The sequence below is a fragment of the Melanerpes formicivorus genome, unplaced genomic scaffold (assembly GCF_026170545.1).
Source record: "Melanerpes formicivorus ecotype bairdi unplaced genomic scaffold, bMelFor1.0.p_v2 SCAF_8, whole genome shotgun sequence".
Taxonomy (NCBI): Eukaryota; Metazoa; Chordata; class Aves; order Piciformes; family Picidae; genus Melanerpes; species Melanerpes formicivorus.
The window spans coordinates 6,349,008-6,365,283 of record NW_027142360.1 but is presented as its reverse complement, the minus strand read 5'-3'; the positions used below and the strand labels follow the sequence as shown (position 1 = coordinate 6,365,283).

Below are 16,276 nucleotides of genomic sequence, written 5' to 3'. Positions count from 1 at the left end.
CAGAACAGAATAGAATAGAATAGACCAGACCAGGTTGGAAGAGACCTTAAAGATCATCGCGTCCAACCTGTCATCCAACCCCACCTAATCAACTGAACCATGGCACCAAGCACCCCATCAAGTCTCCTCCAAAACACCTCCAATGATGGCAACTCCACCATATAAATAAATAAATAAATAAAGTTAAGCAGATGGAAAACTGAACTATCTCTAGGTCAGAAAACTTGAGTACAGATCCCTTGCCCAGCTTACATAAGTGCTGGAAATATTATCTTCTGGTCCAAGTGTCCCAAGACCTTCAGCCCCTTATTTCATGGATTGAGATGATACAACCTACAAGTTTTCCAGGCTTTTGCATTACCATGTAGGTGGTCCCAAATCAAGCAAACAAACTTGCAGGAATAAATGTGTAAGTCTTGGCTGCCTTATTTATGAGGACTCCGTAGAGCATTGCATTTTCAGCTTTCAACCTGTCAAACTAATACTCAGGTTGCTACAGCTGAATTATTTCTTGAGAACTGAAGAAATCCTTCACAGTAAAACCCAAACAAACAAAAACTTAAAGCTGCCACTTAATGAGACAGCACAGGAAGAGAGGGGGGAATAGATTTAATTCATTCTTTGCTTGTGTGGCTTAAGAAGTAAAAATTTCCAGTGACAGAATCAAATATTCTCCCATTCACCACAGATACAGGATCCACAGAAGCAATGGCAGCTTCTCAGTGCCACTAATGACAGAATAATTTAGGTTGGGAAGGATCTCAGTAGGTCCATCTAGTCCAGTCTTCTCAAAGGAGGGTCAACACTGAATTCAGACCATCTTGTTTGGGGTTTTGTCCTGTAAATCCATAAAAACTGAAAGGATGGAATCCCCACAACCTCCATGGGCAAACTGTTCCAATTCTGATTTATTCTTGTTTTCTTTCCACCCAGTTGGAATGTCTCTTTTCATTCTATGACTGGCATTTGCTTTCCCTAGTCTGTACATAACCTTGAGTGCAAGGGAGTCTTGATGACTGAAGACCTTTAAGGCTTGGATTCAGAACCAATAAAGGCTGTGAAAAGTTCCATGACTATACAAAGATTACTCCTGCAGTGTAAATGAGAAACAAGCTTAAATTCCTTCTGAATCAAAGTCTGAATGATGGCCCATATGAGACTGCCAGGGTTGGTCTGAGTTGTGATTAAAGAGAGCAGAGGTCTATACATCAGTGAAGTTTGATATTTAAGGTGATTTTAATTTTTGCAGCAAATATACTGAACATGTTTGACAAATTATGCACTCAAGACTCATGTAAGGCTTGCATTTAGTTATTATCTCCATGAAATTGACTTATGGAAGGACATGGCACTCTCAGTCACTTACCATGTTGTGTAAGAAGCAGAGGATACGGTGAAGAATCTGTCCAAACATTGAATCTGAATTTTGATTCTCTAAAGACATGATCTGGAAACCTTGTTGCAACGCTCCAGATTTTTCCAGTGTTTGTTTTCAAGTCAAAAGCAGGATAAGCATTTCTTATTCTGGAAAGAACACATGATATAATTATGTCTACACAGGTATTCATTTGAAAATTTGATAGAATAGAATAGAATAGAATAGAATAGAATAGAATAGAATAGAATAGAATAGAATAGAATAGAATAGACCAGGTTGGAAGAGACCTTCAAGATCATTGCGTCCAACCCATCATCCAACACCATCTAATCAACTAAACCATGGCACCAAGCACCCCATCAAGTCTCCTTCTAAACACCTCCAATGATGGCAACGCCATGATGAGCTCTCTTGTGAGAGCAACACAAAAATTCTACTGGTTACCTATAATAATGCTCCATAGAGATTGGTAGCAATAAAATATTGTGCAAACAGCTCATACTCTGTTTTCAGATACAATTGAGATAACTACGTATCAGCTAGCATATATATATCTTCATGAACTTAGCCCCATCTCTGAATGTTTTTAAGGTGGGGCTGGATGTGGCAACCTGGCTCATTCTGGGCAACCCGGTCTAGTGGCAAGTATCCCTGCCCATGGCAGGGGAATTGGAACTAGATGATCCTTGAGGTCCCTTCCAACCCTGACAATTGTGTGGTTCTGTGAGCTTGACAGAATCACTGCTAAGCTCTCCTCAGTGAAGCCAAAAGGAGTTTAAACAGACTTCAGTGGACACTAAGTATAATAGAACTGAAGGTGCTGAGATGTGCTTAAATAACAGTTTTAACTTAAAACTGATTAGAAGCATATGCACAGACAGCTGCACCTTGGGCAGCTGGTCAGAAGAATACAGCAACATGCTTTCTATGCAAAATTTAAAGAAGCCCCTGTTTTCACAATGCTCTAGAATCCAGTCTGAAATCCTCATTACTAAAACCCTGGGTTTTAAAGTGAATGTCTGTAGAGAGCAATAACTGCTGCAGTCATTGAGTCCCTCTGATACACCATTACCTATAAAATATATTGTTCCTCCTCCTTCCAATTATCGAAGGCTTGCAGAAACTAATTCCTCCTGAGGTACCACTTCCTAATGAACACCAGCCATAGGTATTATGTCTGTCATCTGAGATTAAACTTGCTTTTTAAGCAAATACACTTTGCAGCTGTAGGTAAGGGTACACGGTGTAACAGATGAAGCTTTACATTTCACTAACTGCCCTGAATATCTTAGCAGCCAAACTCAAACACCCTGTACTAAGCATACTGCACTCTCTTTCGTTGTGTTAGTTCAAGCAGCATTTTGTGGCTTCCAAATTGGCAGTGCTTTATACCATTTCTGATTGCAGTGCATTTTGAGCCATAGTTCTCTCACAAGGTTCTTCATTACCGTTACCACCTGCCTCAGGGCTGCTGCTCAAGTCTCTTAAACAACAGGATGAACTACTCTTTTATGCAATATATTTCTGTAGCATGAGGAGGAAAAAAACCCTTCAATTCCAAAATTAATAAGCCAATGAAGCAGCCCATTTCTTACAAAGAAAAGCCAGGGGGCAAGATGTTTCAGTGGGGTAGGAGGAAATGATCCTTGACAAGACCTGCAGTACAAGACAGATTTATACACATAGTAAAATATCATTACACTATGAAGGCTGCTTTGGTGACCTATGTAGCTGAAGTCAGTCTATTTTCTTCGCAAGCAAGGTACACATAAAGCTGTCCCCTATCACTGTGAGAAGGTGAAAGACTGAACAAGATTGGGAACTCCACTCCTCTTTCTCCAGCATCAAATTAATGGTCTGTGTACACACATGGGGCACAAATCACCTCCTCAGCTTACTCCAGGCATTTCAAAACTCAGCAAATCCCATCTACTTCCTTACCCTCACACTATCTATATTTCAGAATAATGTGGGGAGCTCAATTTGCTTTTCATTCCCTCTAAATAAATATACATTTGGTTCCAGAAAATGTTATCACTTACAGCCATCTATTGTTTTTGAGTGATTAAAGGGCTTCTGGCCTGAGCAGCTGGATAGAACATGCCCACTGCAAAATGTGGGAAGGTTAAGTCTCCCACAGTATAACTGAAGTACTATACAAATATTGCATGAAGAAAATCTTGTGCTCCTTGCCGTCTATGCTGCAACAACTCTGCATATGTGGCAAGTATTACCATTTATAGGGATTTGCTATTTTGCAGCATTTCATATTTTTCTGTGGTGCAGAGCACATTCTTGAAGTAGGTAAGAGATGGAAGAAGTCTGTTTTGCTGCATTGAACTATTGGACTATGACCTTGGCATCTTCTGGTCTGAAACTCTGTACTCTGTACTATGGAGCCACTCATGGATGAACACTCACTGTAACTATGCCCATACATGTAAAAGTAACCCTGATAAATGGATTTTGAGAACTGCTTTCCAGTTGTGCACAATGAAATGTTTCAATTACAGATTGCCACCTCTACAAATACTACCTAGGGGAAAAACATGATGCATTTGTATTTGAGATATATGCTGGAGGCACAAGTCTGCATTACATGGAGCCTGGATTATACATCTTGCCTCTGATCTATAAAACAGCCAGTTATTGAGATTCTTTGAGACTGGAAGGATGCACATTTGGCAAGACTAAATATGGTAGTTGTTTGAAAATTTATGGGGTTTTTTGTCTTTTGTTTGCTATGACATTTTGTCCTAAGAATGCTCTCCCAATCCCATTGAGTTGACAAAACAAAAGCAAAGGTTGTGCTTTTTCTCTTTTGATGAGTATTTGCTAGGGATGCACACTAAACAAGTTACTGCAAAACAGGAATGGCTCAATTCTCTTAATATTTTTAGCCCTGTAAATAAACTCATTTATTTACACACCAAAAAATCAATGGAAAGCTTTTCCTATAATTAGAGTGCAAAGTTAAATGTAGAAAGTTTGGACACCAGAAAAACCTGAGAGGGAAGCCTGGCACGTAGAATTGGGTTGGGATTCAGGCTGTTATAATGTGGACAAAAAGAAAACTGAGACATATGTGAATGAGTACACTTTAAAGCTGACCACTGACCCCATACTGATGTATAACCATTTTTCCACTTGCCATCAGCAGGTGCTGTCCAGCCATATCCTATGATGCAGGGCTTTCAGCATGTGTATCACAGTACATTAGAGGTTGGAAGGGACCTCAAAAGATCGAGTCCAATCCCCCTGCCAAAGCAGGATCACTTAGGGTAGTCTGCACAGGAGTGCATCCAGGTGGGTTTTGAAAGTCTCCATTGAAGGAGACTCCACAACCTCTCTGGGCAGCCTGTTTCAGGGCTCTGTCACCCTCGCTGTAATGAAGTTTCTCCTCACGTTAAGGTGAAATCCTTTATATTCAATCTTAAACCTCTTGTTTCTTATTACTGTGCACTACCAAAAAGAGCTTGGCCTCTTCCACTTGACACCCACCCCTCAGATATCTATGCACCTTAATGAGTTGATCCAGATGACAAATGTAATAACTGATTTCTCCTCCTTTCTCTTAGCTTTTATTGCTGAGCAGATATCATATGGTGCAGAATATCCCTTTGGTAAGATTAGTCAGCTGTTCAGACTGTGTTGCCTCCCAAGAACTTGCTCACCTTCAGTCTGCTGGTGAGGGTGGAAATGAGGAGACAGCCTTTATGTTGTGTGAACAATGCTCAGTGCAAGCCAAGACACTGATGTGTCACCAATACCTTTCTAGATACCACTACCAAGCACAACATTCTGAGGGCTGCTATGGGGAAAATTATCTCAGCCAGAACTAACACACAGGGATAACCAATCTAATTCAGAAGTGAAATGTCATAGTTGGTTGAACAAAAGATTTTCCTTTACTTACTTTTCCACCACATTGCAAAAAGCAACTGTGTTCTCATTACTTCCTTGATTTGCTTCAACCAGCTGGATTGACCAACCTGCAGCCTAAAAATTTCAAAAGGACACCAGAAGAAACAGATATTAGTTATTCAGGTCACAGAAGCAGGAGGAATGTAAGGCTAGCTACGCCTTTGGCTCCATGAGAACTACCTTTCATACCTGATCATTCTTACCCTAACTTGATAGAGCTCCAAATAAGCACAAATAGCCCCATTTTGACTGCACTCTAAATGCTTTCAGAGAAAAAAACACAGACTTACAAAGCATCAGCTACCTTGGATTGAACAATTATTTTTTCCCCTCTGTGCAGAATATAAGGAATTCCAGACAAAGCTTTCAAAATTCACCTACTGTCAGAGCACAGATACTTCCAAATGTAGAAGATGTATGTTTAGTTAACAAAGGCAAGAAGTGGGGAAAAGAAAAAAAGAAACTTATGCTGCAGTGAGTTTTAACCTTTATTTTTACTCTTTTTCTGCCCTGGAAGGATGTTCAGGATTGCTTCAAACTCCATAAACCTGTCAGGAAGGTTCCCAAAGCAGGCAACAGCAAGTGCATTCTGATGACCATGAAAAATCCCTCAAATATTTTCTCTAAAGTTGGAAAGCACAAGTCTGAGCCATTATTTTAGGTCAAAACACATCCCTGCCCATTGCCTAGTGTACCCTTCAATTAGAATATTACCTCCAGGAAAGAGCTTAATGCATCCTGGACTGTGCCAGAAATAGCATGGCCAGAAGGAGCAGGGAAGTCATTCTGCCCTGTACTCAGCACTGGTTAGGCCACACCTTGAGTCCTGTGTCCAGTTCTGGGCCCCTCAATTTAAGAAGGACATTGAGATGCTGGAACATGTCCAGAGAAGGGCAATGAGGCTGGGGAGAGGTCTCAAGCACAGCCCTATGAGGAGAGGCTGAGGGAGCTGGGGTTGTTTAGCCTGGAGAAGAGGAGGCTCAGAGGAGACCTTCTTCCTGCATACAACTACCTGAAGCAAGGTTGTAGACAGGAGGGGGTTGGTCTCTTCTCCCAGGCAATATGTGACAGAACAAGAGGACACAGTCTCAAGCTGCACCAGGGGAAGTTTAGGCTGGAGGTGAGGAGAAAGTTCTTCATAGAGAGAGTAATTTGCCATTATAATGGGCTGCCCAGGGAGGTGGCAGAGTCACCATCCCTGGAGGTGTTCAAAGAAGGATTGGATGTGGCACTTGAAGCCATGGTTTAGCTAGTCATGAGGTGTTGGGTGGCAGGTTGGCCTTGATGATCTCTGAGGTCTTTTCCAACTTTGTTGATTCTATGATTCTATGACTATTATATTTGCCAGCCCATTCTCCTGTTGTTCATAGAGACATATATAAGGCTAATGAAATGTGGTGAAAGGTCTATTTTTTAATTAAAAAATTGTGTATCTATATATTTCTAGAAATGTATTAAAAATAATAATAAATAACAACCTGAATTTAAGACTTTTTGGTGGTTTTTTTTTTTCCCTGGACAAGGAAGCACAATACATCTTTAAAGATGCAGGCTGGGAAATTTTAGTTACAGTTTAAAAGATGGGATGAGTATAAAAGATGAAAGATCTGTAGGGAGCTGGCTAGTGGGGAGATCACAATGGCAGAATTGAAAGCTCAGAAATTGCAAACCTTTTATAGATACCATCATTGTATGCAGCACTTTCATCACTCACAGTAGCACATGCATTAGGAACCTGTCCCTCGTGGACAGCCGAGACATTAACTCACACAGAGTTCCAGAGCAGGGATGCTGCAGCCCAGGTCTTTGGCTGCAGGGCTTGTCTCATGCCCCTCCCTAGGACTGGGGACAGCAGTGACCTCACTGGTGGGAAGTGTGCTCTGGCTGGGGTATTGAAGACTAAACTGCTAGTGAAGGAGCTGCAGGACTAGGTGAGCAGCCAGCTCGAGGAACAGAAGACTGGCAGAGACTCTACAGAGATTAAAAAATAATACCCAAGCCCTGCATGGCAACAGCTTAAAACTACCCTATGGGACCAGTGGATGGAGCCTCCCACAGCAGGGAAGGCTTTCAGCAACGCCAAAAGGGTCCTTTTCCACCTACAGTCCTGTCTTTAAAAAGCAGGTAACAGTGCCCTGGAAAAAAGTGCATGGATAAAGAGAGAGCATGGATAAATGAAAAGCTAAGAAAACTAGGTCATAGGCAAGAAGAGAGGCTGGGCCACGACACTGAACATGAGCAAAACTGCAGCTGGAAACTGAGGAAGAAGGAATGGAAAGGAATCACACAAGGAGAGGGTGAAGATTGGATTAGTCACAAGAACACAGGTATAGATCTTTAAGTTCATAGCTTGAAGGAGAATGTGATTACATAATTACTAAAGGATGGCGACAAGGAGCTTGGCAGACAAAACTGGAATCCATACCTGTCCTGCAGGAAACAGAGCTAACAAAGGAGCCCTCTGCCTTTCTGCACCTTTGTTGGTAGTGTTTCTGAGTGAATCCTAATGGCAAACAAATAGCCTACAGAGAGGGAATGAATATACCATTGCTAACCCAAATTCCTTCTGGTGTGTGTGATAGATATTTATAGTTCCAATTCAACTGATGAAACATATGGATGAGGGATTTAATTTTGTTATATCTCTCTTCAGATATCTAGAAACTTTATTTTCTTTCTATTGCATATAAAGGCAAAATACTAAACACATGATTTTACAATAGTATTTTTCTATAGGTCTTCAGTCTCCACTCATTGTAAATGCCTGGAAGTGTGCAGTGAATGAGAGAGAATTGCATATGGAGAGAACTAATATCAGCTGGGATGAAGTAACAGAGTGCGTCCATGGACAACTGGAATAACTCTTTTCACATCCACAAATGTCTCACACTAGTCTAATCAAGTCATTTGAACTATCCTTCCCAACTATGAAGACAAGCTACAAAACTCTAATTTCTGGAGCATCCAAACTGAAATCATGAAGTTTGGTGTGATGATTTAGCTCGGGTGAAGAAGCCAGTCTTGTTAGTTATTCTGAAAGCATTACATTCTAAACATCATAGGCAGAGAACACAAATCTACTGGATGCTTTTGAGGCTGTATCTCAATTTTCTCTATAATATGGAGAAAATAAATTTATTTTTCTTCCCACAGGGATTTTATGAAGGCAGTTGCTACAATAGCTTTGAACATCTGACTTGGTGAGGACAAGGCCAGAGAAAATGAAAGTTTCTTTTATTACACTGGACATATTTTAATTAGTATGCATTCATAGGGCCATACCAATGCATCCAAGAGCTAAGGATCAGAATGAAAGTATGACAGACTGAAGGAGTTGGGGCTGTTCAGTCTGGAGAAGAGAAGGCTCCCAGGTGACCTCATTGTGGCCTTCCAGTATCTGAAGGGGGCCTACAGGAAGGCTGGGGAAGGACTTCTCAGGATATCAGGTAGTGATAGGACTAGGGGGAATGGAATGAAGCTGGAGGTGGGGAGATTCAGGCTAGATGTGAGGAGGAGGTTCTTCAACATGAGAGTGGTAAAACCCTGGAATGGGTTATCCAGGGAGGTGGTTGCGGCCCTGTCCCTGGAGGTGTTTAAGAGCAGGCTGGATGAGGCTCTGTCCAGCCTGATCTAGTGTGGGGTGTCCCTGCCCATTGTAGGGGGGTTGGAATTAGATGATCCTTGTGGTCCCTTCCAACTCTGAATGATACTACTATGATACTACTACTATGATTTCAGCAGTGTGAATATTGTTTCAGCATCCTTTCCATTTCACTTTGTCTTTAGTCTTAGTTCTCATCTCCTGCTACTCAAATGCATCATTTACTCATTCTGGACCTCACCAATCTAACTTGTGTTTGTTCTCTTTCTTTTGCTGTGGTGCTCCACTTCTCCAATTATTTGGATGGTCTTCTTGGCATCAGCAATGTCACCCCACAGCTCTTTTTATCGTTTCTAAAAGTTGCAGCTGAGCAGCAATGGGTTACTTGTTCACAGGCTTTTTTTACTCTTCCTTCTCTCAACTTTCTTTCACTCTTATCTTCCCTTTATTTATCACCTCAAGATTCAGTTCCTGGCTCCTTGCCTTGGTGCCCTCACTCTATTCTAACGTGGTTGCTACTCCCTGAAGGAATTCCTGGGATCACACTGATTTTTCTGCTACAAATCAATTCTCTCCTCTCTCCCATTTCTTCCTCTTCTAGCTAAACATCTCAAATACTTCCCTGACTTAATCAAAATCCTCCCACATATTTGATTATAGTTGCCCTTGATTCACTCATTTATTCTCTTCCCTCCCCTATAATTCTCTCCTCTGTCACAGAAGCATTTGTGCCTGTTCTTATTTGCCTGCTTCCTTTACACCTCTTTTCTCATATCATCATTTAATCTCCTCCTGCTTGTTTGTATCACACTATTTTTCTGCTTTTCTCCTGAGAAGGCTTGTTCTTTTCATCATGTTGTTGGAATGCTTTAGTTTTCCTATCATAAGTAAAAAAACAACAGCTTTTTGTCTCTCCACATACACATTCTTTCCCCTCTCACTGAACTTCCAGAATGTGGAGTCTTAGAGTTCTTGTCCAGGGATATATTTTGCCCTTCTCATCTCTCTATCCATTGGAGACTTCATATGTTTACTTCTATAGTTGTCCCTATTGACAGACATAGAAACAAGTCAGTGAGTCAGGTGTCTCTTCCCTTTTGCTTTATGATACTGTGATCATTAGCAGTTAAGAGCTGAAGGTGAACCTAAACTGTCTTTTAATATTCATAGTGCAGAGGTATCCTGTAGGCTATTTCAGGACTCCTATAATGATTCAGAATGCTAACAAGGGCTAGACAAAAGGGAGGATTTATCATTTTCTTTTTTCTTCTCTATGTCAGGATTTTGAAAGAAAATGAGGAGAGAGACAACATCAGAGGCAGTCATTGGAGCCTCATAAGACACTGGAGCCTCATAAGCCTTACTGAAAACAGCAACCCACAAATGGAGTAATGAACACATGATGGAAGGAGGGAATAAAGAAAGTATTTACTTCAAAAAGACAGCTAAAGACAGTGTGTGTCATGGGATCTGGCTTCAACCATTCTAATAGAGATATCTATATTTAGAAAACATTATACATGCATATTTAAGTGCATGCAAAACAAGGTGAAAGCAAGGCATGCTACATTTCATCTTTCAGGATCAGGATATGTCAGACAATCTCACTCCACAGGAAAACAGATTCAGCATAATGTATTGTTCTGTTGAATCACATATCACAGGTTTCTTATCCGACCATAAAGATCAGTTACCATATCTATTTCAAACACATCTTACTCTACATTTCTGTACTTATCCCCCAGTGGTAGTTTTATGGTTCAATGAGCCACAAAATGAGACTACTGGAGCATTCTAGACCATAATCTAGGTTCTCTTCTGGTGAGAAATGGCAAGATTTCATTAGTCAATGAAGGCACTTCATTTTATACTTCATTTTATACTGGGTGAGGAACTGCCCCTATTATATCCTTTTTTAACAGATAGGTTGCAGAAATGCATTGACATTTTAAGTATAATTTAGCCCAAACAGGTAGGATACAGATACTATCAGTACAAAATCTTCATTAGCTAGCCAGAGTATTAATCTTCCCTTCTAAAGCTGATTTTTATGGTCTGCTGGGTTCTCTTCTCATATTAGAGCCAAAAGAAGAGGATGCTCAGAGGCTTTCATACTGCACAAAACCCTCTTAACTAGTCATGTACTGTTTGTTTGAGGGCATTCTCCTTTTAAGGGTAGAAAGACAGCATGGGAAATTCCAAGAAATCGAGTTGTACAGTTATTGAAAAATACACCTAACATTTCCTTGCATCTGCATCTTTGGAAGTAAAGACCAACTAAGAAAGGAATATGAAGTCTCATAGTTGTTTTTGGCCAGCTGAATCACATAATCACAGGATTATTGAGGCTGGAATAGACCTCTGAGGTCATCAAGTCCAGCCTATGGCCTAACACCACCACACTGACTAGACACATAAGACACATGACAAAAACTCTCTACAGGAGCAAAATCTTTTGCTCTGCCAAAGGCATAGATGTTTATTTTCCATAAGGTCTTTAAATCAGATTGCATCAGTGTGAGTGAATACACAAAGTGCAAGGACACAAGACTTTAAGCAACATTAGTATGAGAAAATTGAAATACCTCTGTGTCAAGGCCAGAGCTGCTGGGCCAGGTAGGTCCTACATTCCATCTTCTGGAAGCATCAGTTAAGCAATCTCCCCCATTTCCACTTTCATGTCTCACTTCTCGTCCAAAGGGATAGTTGTCTGAGAAAACTGGACTCTGAGCATCAATATTGTCAAAGCCTATCTGGAAGCTCTGATTTGTGCTGCCTCTTTCCACATCTGAGTCAAACACACTTGTATTCACTCTTTCTTGACTGTAGGGGTTGGGGTATGCCAGAGAGAAGTTTCTGTAATCATATAGTAAAGAAGATCTGAAGCCAACTGTTGGTGATGTTGTTCCTTGTTGCCAATGAGAGACGGGAGGATTTCCAGGATAAAGTTCACCATAAGCAACTAGAGGCTGACAAGAAAACTGATGGTCAGGCACACTCAGACCAAATACATCTGATGAGAAAAAGGTGTCTTCATGATGGTGGGAATGTGATGAACCATAGAAATGAAATTCATTGTTGACTTCATCAACTATTCGATCAAATCCTAAACAGATGTCTCCAGCAGAACCAGAAGGGTACATTGGGTAAAATGTTTGGTCCACAGCCTGTCCTTCACAAAACTCATTATATAAGAAGGGCACCTTCCCAAAGTATGCCATGCCTGATTCTTCTCTTCACTCTTAATAATCCTCAAAGCAGCCTCACAATAGTTCCAAGGTTGAGTGATGTTCAGAACTGGAGCTACATGCTCACTGAAATGAAGCACAGGACAAAAGTTAAACCCAAAAATATCCAGCATGAACTAAGCTATACACTTTGGTCCTTTCTTGCTTTAGAGCTTTCACCACAGAATGGAAATATTTTCTTAACCTGGAGCTTCAATATTCTTTTATCTGATCCTTATTTCACGGTATATTTATTATTATTGCAATAATAATATATCATTGGCACTGTTATTCTGGACTCCTAAGCAGCAGTAGCTGGATGGCTGAAACAATTGATCTAAATGCTAAAGAGAATCTTTACATTATTTCCATTATTTTACACTGGTATAGCACACTTAATACAGGAATCAAAACCAAGTAGACAAGAAAGCTGCATATTAATAGTTGCTTTAATGGTAGTTTCATTCACATCTTCCTCTTTTATTTGTTCTTTGTATTACATCACTTTTTATCTGCTTGTAATAAGACCAAAACCAAAAAAAAAGTTAAGTCTAAGAACATCTATTTCAGCCTTTTTTTGTTTCTTTGTTGTTAAAAGCATATATTTTCAAAGCCTGAGGTTATATCTTTGTTAGTAAGTTAGCAAGAAAGAGCCTGTGCTTCTGCAGATCACCATCGTTCATGCTTTTACTAGCAAACCTCCTGATTATGGCACATGCCAAGTAGTCCTATGGTTCAGATGGGCAGCATCTGTTGGAGACTGCTGACAGTAGACATGAGAATATCTATTTTAGGAAGAGAGTTCAGTTCTAAAACTGGAATCTATTCTGGGCCACTTGCCCTCAAGGCCTTGGCCTGTTTCATTTTACCAGTGCAGATGTAGCCCAAAAAACACCAATGACACAGAAGAGCAACAGCACAATAAAACACACAGTTGTGCTGGGCACTTCATTTAGAAAAAATAAAATATATAAATACAAAACCCAGAAACATCTGATTTAATAATTCAATAAAAAAGTACTCTGTAGCAGAAAAGAAAAAAAATACCAAGATAAAAAGACTGCTCAGAAATTGCTAAAGCTTACCTCCACAAATAGCTTTTCCAACGTGTTCCCAAGATCTATACTATATGAGTCTAGATAATAGAGCCTTGCAATGAAAAGCTATATTACAGCAGAAGGTATTCATCACCACTTGATATATTTTTGTTTCATTTGAAGTCAAAATCTAGGTGACACAGGCTTCTTTCACCCACAGTGAGGAATGAGAAACAAAATGAAAAGTTAAATAGGCTGAAATGAAATCTCCAAGTTAGAGGCTGAGCTATTCTTTCAAGCACTCAATTTAGTGATTCCACATGTTTAGGGCTTTGGTTTCTTTAACCATGTTGAACATCAAAAGCATTTATGAAGTTACACTAAGTCAGATAACCAAAATGATGCATGCCACTTTGGATGGTCATCTAAGCACCAACTTCGATTACAGTCTCTGCACTGTTCTACTAATGCAAAGCCTGAACTTCACATTTTTAAGGTTGGCCCACCCCTTTTTTGTTTCAGAAAAAATAAATAAGCATAGCAATAAGAATATTTTTAAATAATAAATAATAACAGTTCTGGGCCCCTCAGTTTAAGAAGGACATTGAGACACTTGAAAGTGTCCAGAGAAGGGCAACGAGGCTGGGGAGAGGCCTCGAGCACAGCCCTATGAGGAGAGGCTGAGGGAGCTGGGATTGTTTAGCCTGGAGAAGGGGAGGCTCAGGGGAGACCTTATTGCTCTCTACAGCCACAAAGGGTGGTTGTAGCCAAGAGGGGGTTGGCCTCTTCTCCCAGGCAACCAGCACCAGAACAAGAGGGCACAGTCTCAAGCTGTGCCAGGGGAAGTTTAGGCTCGAGGTGAGGGGAAAGTTCTTCACTGAGAGAGTCGTTCACCATTGGAATGTGCTGCCCAGGGAGGTGGTGGAGTCACCGTCCCTGGAGGTGTTCAAGAGGGGATTGGACGTAGCACTTGGTGCCATGGTTTAGTCATAGGATCTGGGGTGATGGGTTGCACTTGATGATCTTTGAGGTCTCTTCCAACCTTGGTGATTCTGTATGTGATACCCATAATAATAAACATCTTCCCCTGTTTCTCACTTCTACATCAGGTCAATAAGGAAAACAAGAAAAAAAAATTATATCCATTAAATGAGAAAAGGTAACTAATTTGTTGGTTTTTTTTCTTGGAAACTGGAACTCTCCATGATGTTCAGAAGCATTGCTTTCCTAGAGACCTTTAAAAGCATGCAATTTAGATGGTCCGTGCCTTCTGCTCCCCTGCTCTCCTTAATGGGCTGGGAAGTCCATGTGATTAACAGAAGTCATAGAATCATCATAGAATCAACAAGGTTGGAAAAGACCTCAGAGATCATCAAGTCCAACCCTTCACCACAGACCTCATGACTACTAGACCATGGCACCAAGTACCACATCCAATCCACTCCTGAACACCTCCAGGGATGGTGACTCCACCACCTCCCTGGGCAACCCATTCCAATGGCTAACAACTCTCTCTGTGAAGAACTTTCTCCTCACCTCCAGCCTAAATTTCCCCTGGTGCAGCTTGAGACTGTGTCCTCTTGTTCTGGTGCTGATTGCCTGGGAGAAGAGACCAACCCCTTCCTGGGTACAACCACCCTTCAGGTAGTTGTACATGAAGTCTGCCCAGTGAAGTGGGCTCCCTCTGACAAGCTGAATGCCAGCAAAGGAAGGGCCTGGCAGAGAGCAGCCACTTGTACAACACTGTTTGTTGCACTGTGTGTCTTTTATATCAGCTTGCATTTAAAACTAACAATTTTGACTGGAAACCCAGCATGCCATGCTGTAGATGTTAGTGCTTTAAGTCTTACCAGCTAGCTTGGTTAGTAAGACTGCGCTTCGTGTTTGGGTCAACTCTTGTTTCAAAACAGCATAAGACATGCAGGAAAGGATTTGGCTCTTTGCCAGCTGTTCTTAGTCCATTTGAATAAGATGCATTGATACACTGAACTTAAAATAAAATTGAAAATAATAATTAAAAAATCACTCATCAGGCAAAATCCATAATGCTTTAAAAAATAAAAAAGTAAAGCTTTTGCCTTGTGGATTCTGAATTTACATTTTGAAGGGTTTGGGGTTTTTTTTATGTTGCAGCTATTCCCTTTCAAAAGAGAGCTGTGTTTTCACATAACCACGCAGCTTGGGGATTGAGGGGTTTAGGGGAGAACCCAGCAAATACTGTAAACTATTCTCTACAAATCAAAAGATCTGAGAGGATCACACAGTGCTCACAACGCCGTGGTTGTCATCCAAGCACACGAAAACGCTTACCTTAGCTCAGCATATACAGGCATTCTAGTATAAAAGCTTGGTGCACCGTGGGCTCAATTTTCCCATGTTATGGGAACTCAGAAGGAAATGATTGGACCACTTGCTAAGCAGTAAGAGTATTTGCCGCAACCTCTTACCTGAAACACATAATTTGTTAGAAGAATACACAGTCTCCTAAGTCTTCCTGCTCACGGACGCATTTAGATGACCTATGTGCTTTCAGTATTAAGGGAGTGTAACTTTCTCGACAGAAGCATTCCTTCCTGTTCAACCGGTTTACTGCAGTAATGACTCCTTCCCATGTCTTCCTTCAGGGAAATTTCAAAGAGCACTAACAATAAAACACCTTATCTGTCCTCCTTCTCAGATTGGGAATCTAACCTCCCTTTTTTCTTTTGTTTCTTTTATTTTCTATTTTCTTTTCCTCCCCCTATACATGGTGGCAGATGATCTCACGCTTCCAGTGCAAGTGTCAAACATGATTTAACAAGACAGGGAATGATTGCCTCTAAGGAAAAGGATTGACTCTCAGAAAGACTTCTGCACAAGAAAATAAGATTCAGAACTTTTGGTCTACATCATCTTCATGCAGCTTCCATCAATCTGCACTGGTGGTGTGTGCTTTGAAAGCAGCTCCTAGATCTTCTTGCAATGGGGACTTGTGCAAGACCTGGACGGACTGGAATCTGGGCAGAGAGGAACCCAATGAGGTTCAACAAGGATAAGTGCAGAGTCCTGCGTCTGGGAAGGAATAATAAACTGCACCAGTATAGGTTAGGAGGGGATCTGTGGGGGGGCA

At 40.9% G+C, this 16,276-nt stretch overlaps 1 protein-coding gene across 3 annotated transcripts in view; it reads right to left on the bottom strand.

The window, feature by feature from the left end:
* The window catches only part of PIK3C2G (phosphatidylinositol-4-phosphate 3-kinase catalytic subunit type 2 gamma), a 240,616-nt gene extending 224,546 nt beyond the window's left edge, over window positions 1-16,070 (bottom strand). For all 3 annotated transcript variants that reach the window (XM_068141892.1, XM_068141893.1, XM_068141894.1), the window contains exons 1-4: window positions 15,615-16,070; window positions 11,489-12,217; window positions 5,295-5,377; window positions 1,367-1,524 (exon numbers count right to left, since the gene is read on the bottom strand). In XM_068141892.1, coding sequence (XP_067997993.1) covers window positions 1,367-1,524; window positions 5,295-5,377; window positions 11,489-12,124 — 877 coding nt within the window. In that variant the 5' untranslated portion in view covers window positions 12,125-12,217; window positions 15,615-16,070. The remainder of the gene's footprint in view (window positions 1-1,366; window positions 1,525-5,294; window positions 5,378-11,488; window positions 12,218-15,614) is intronic.
* Between the last annotated feature and the right edge of the window lie 206 nt (window positions 16,071-16,276).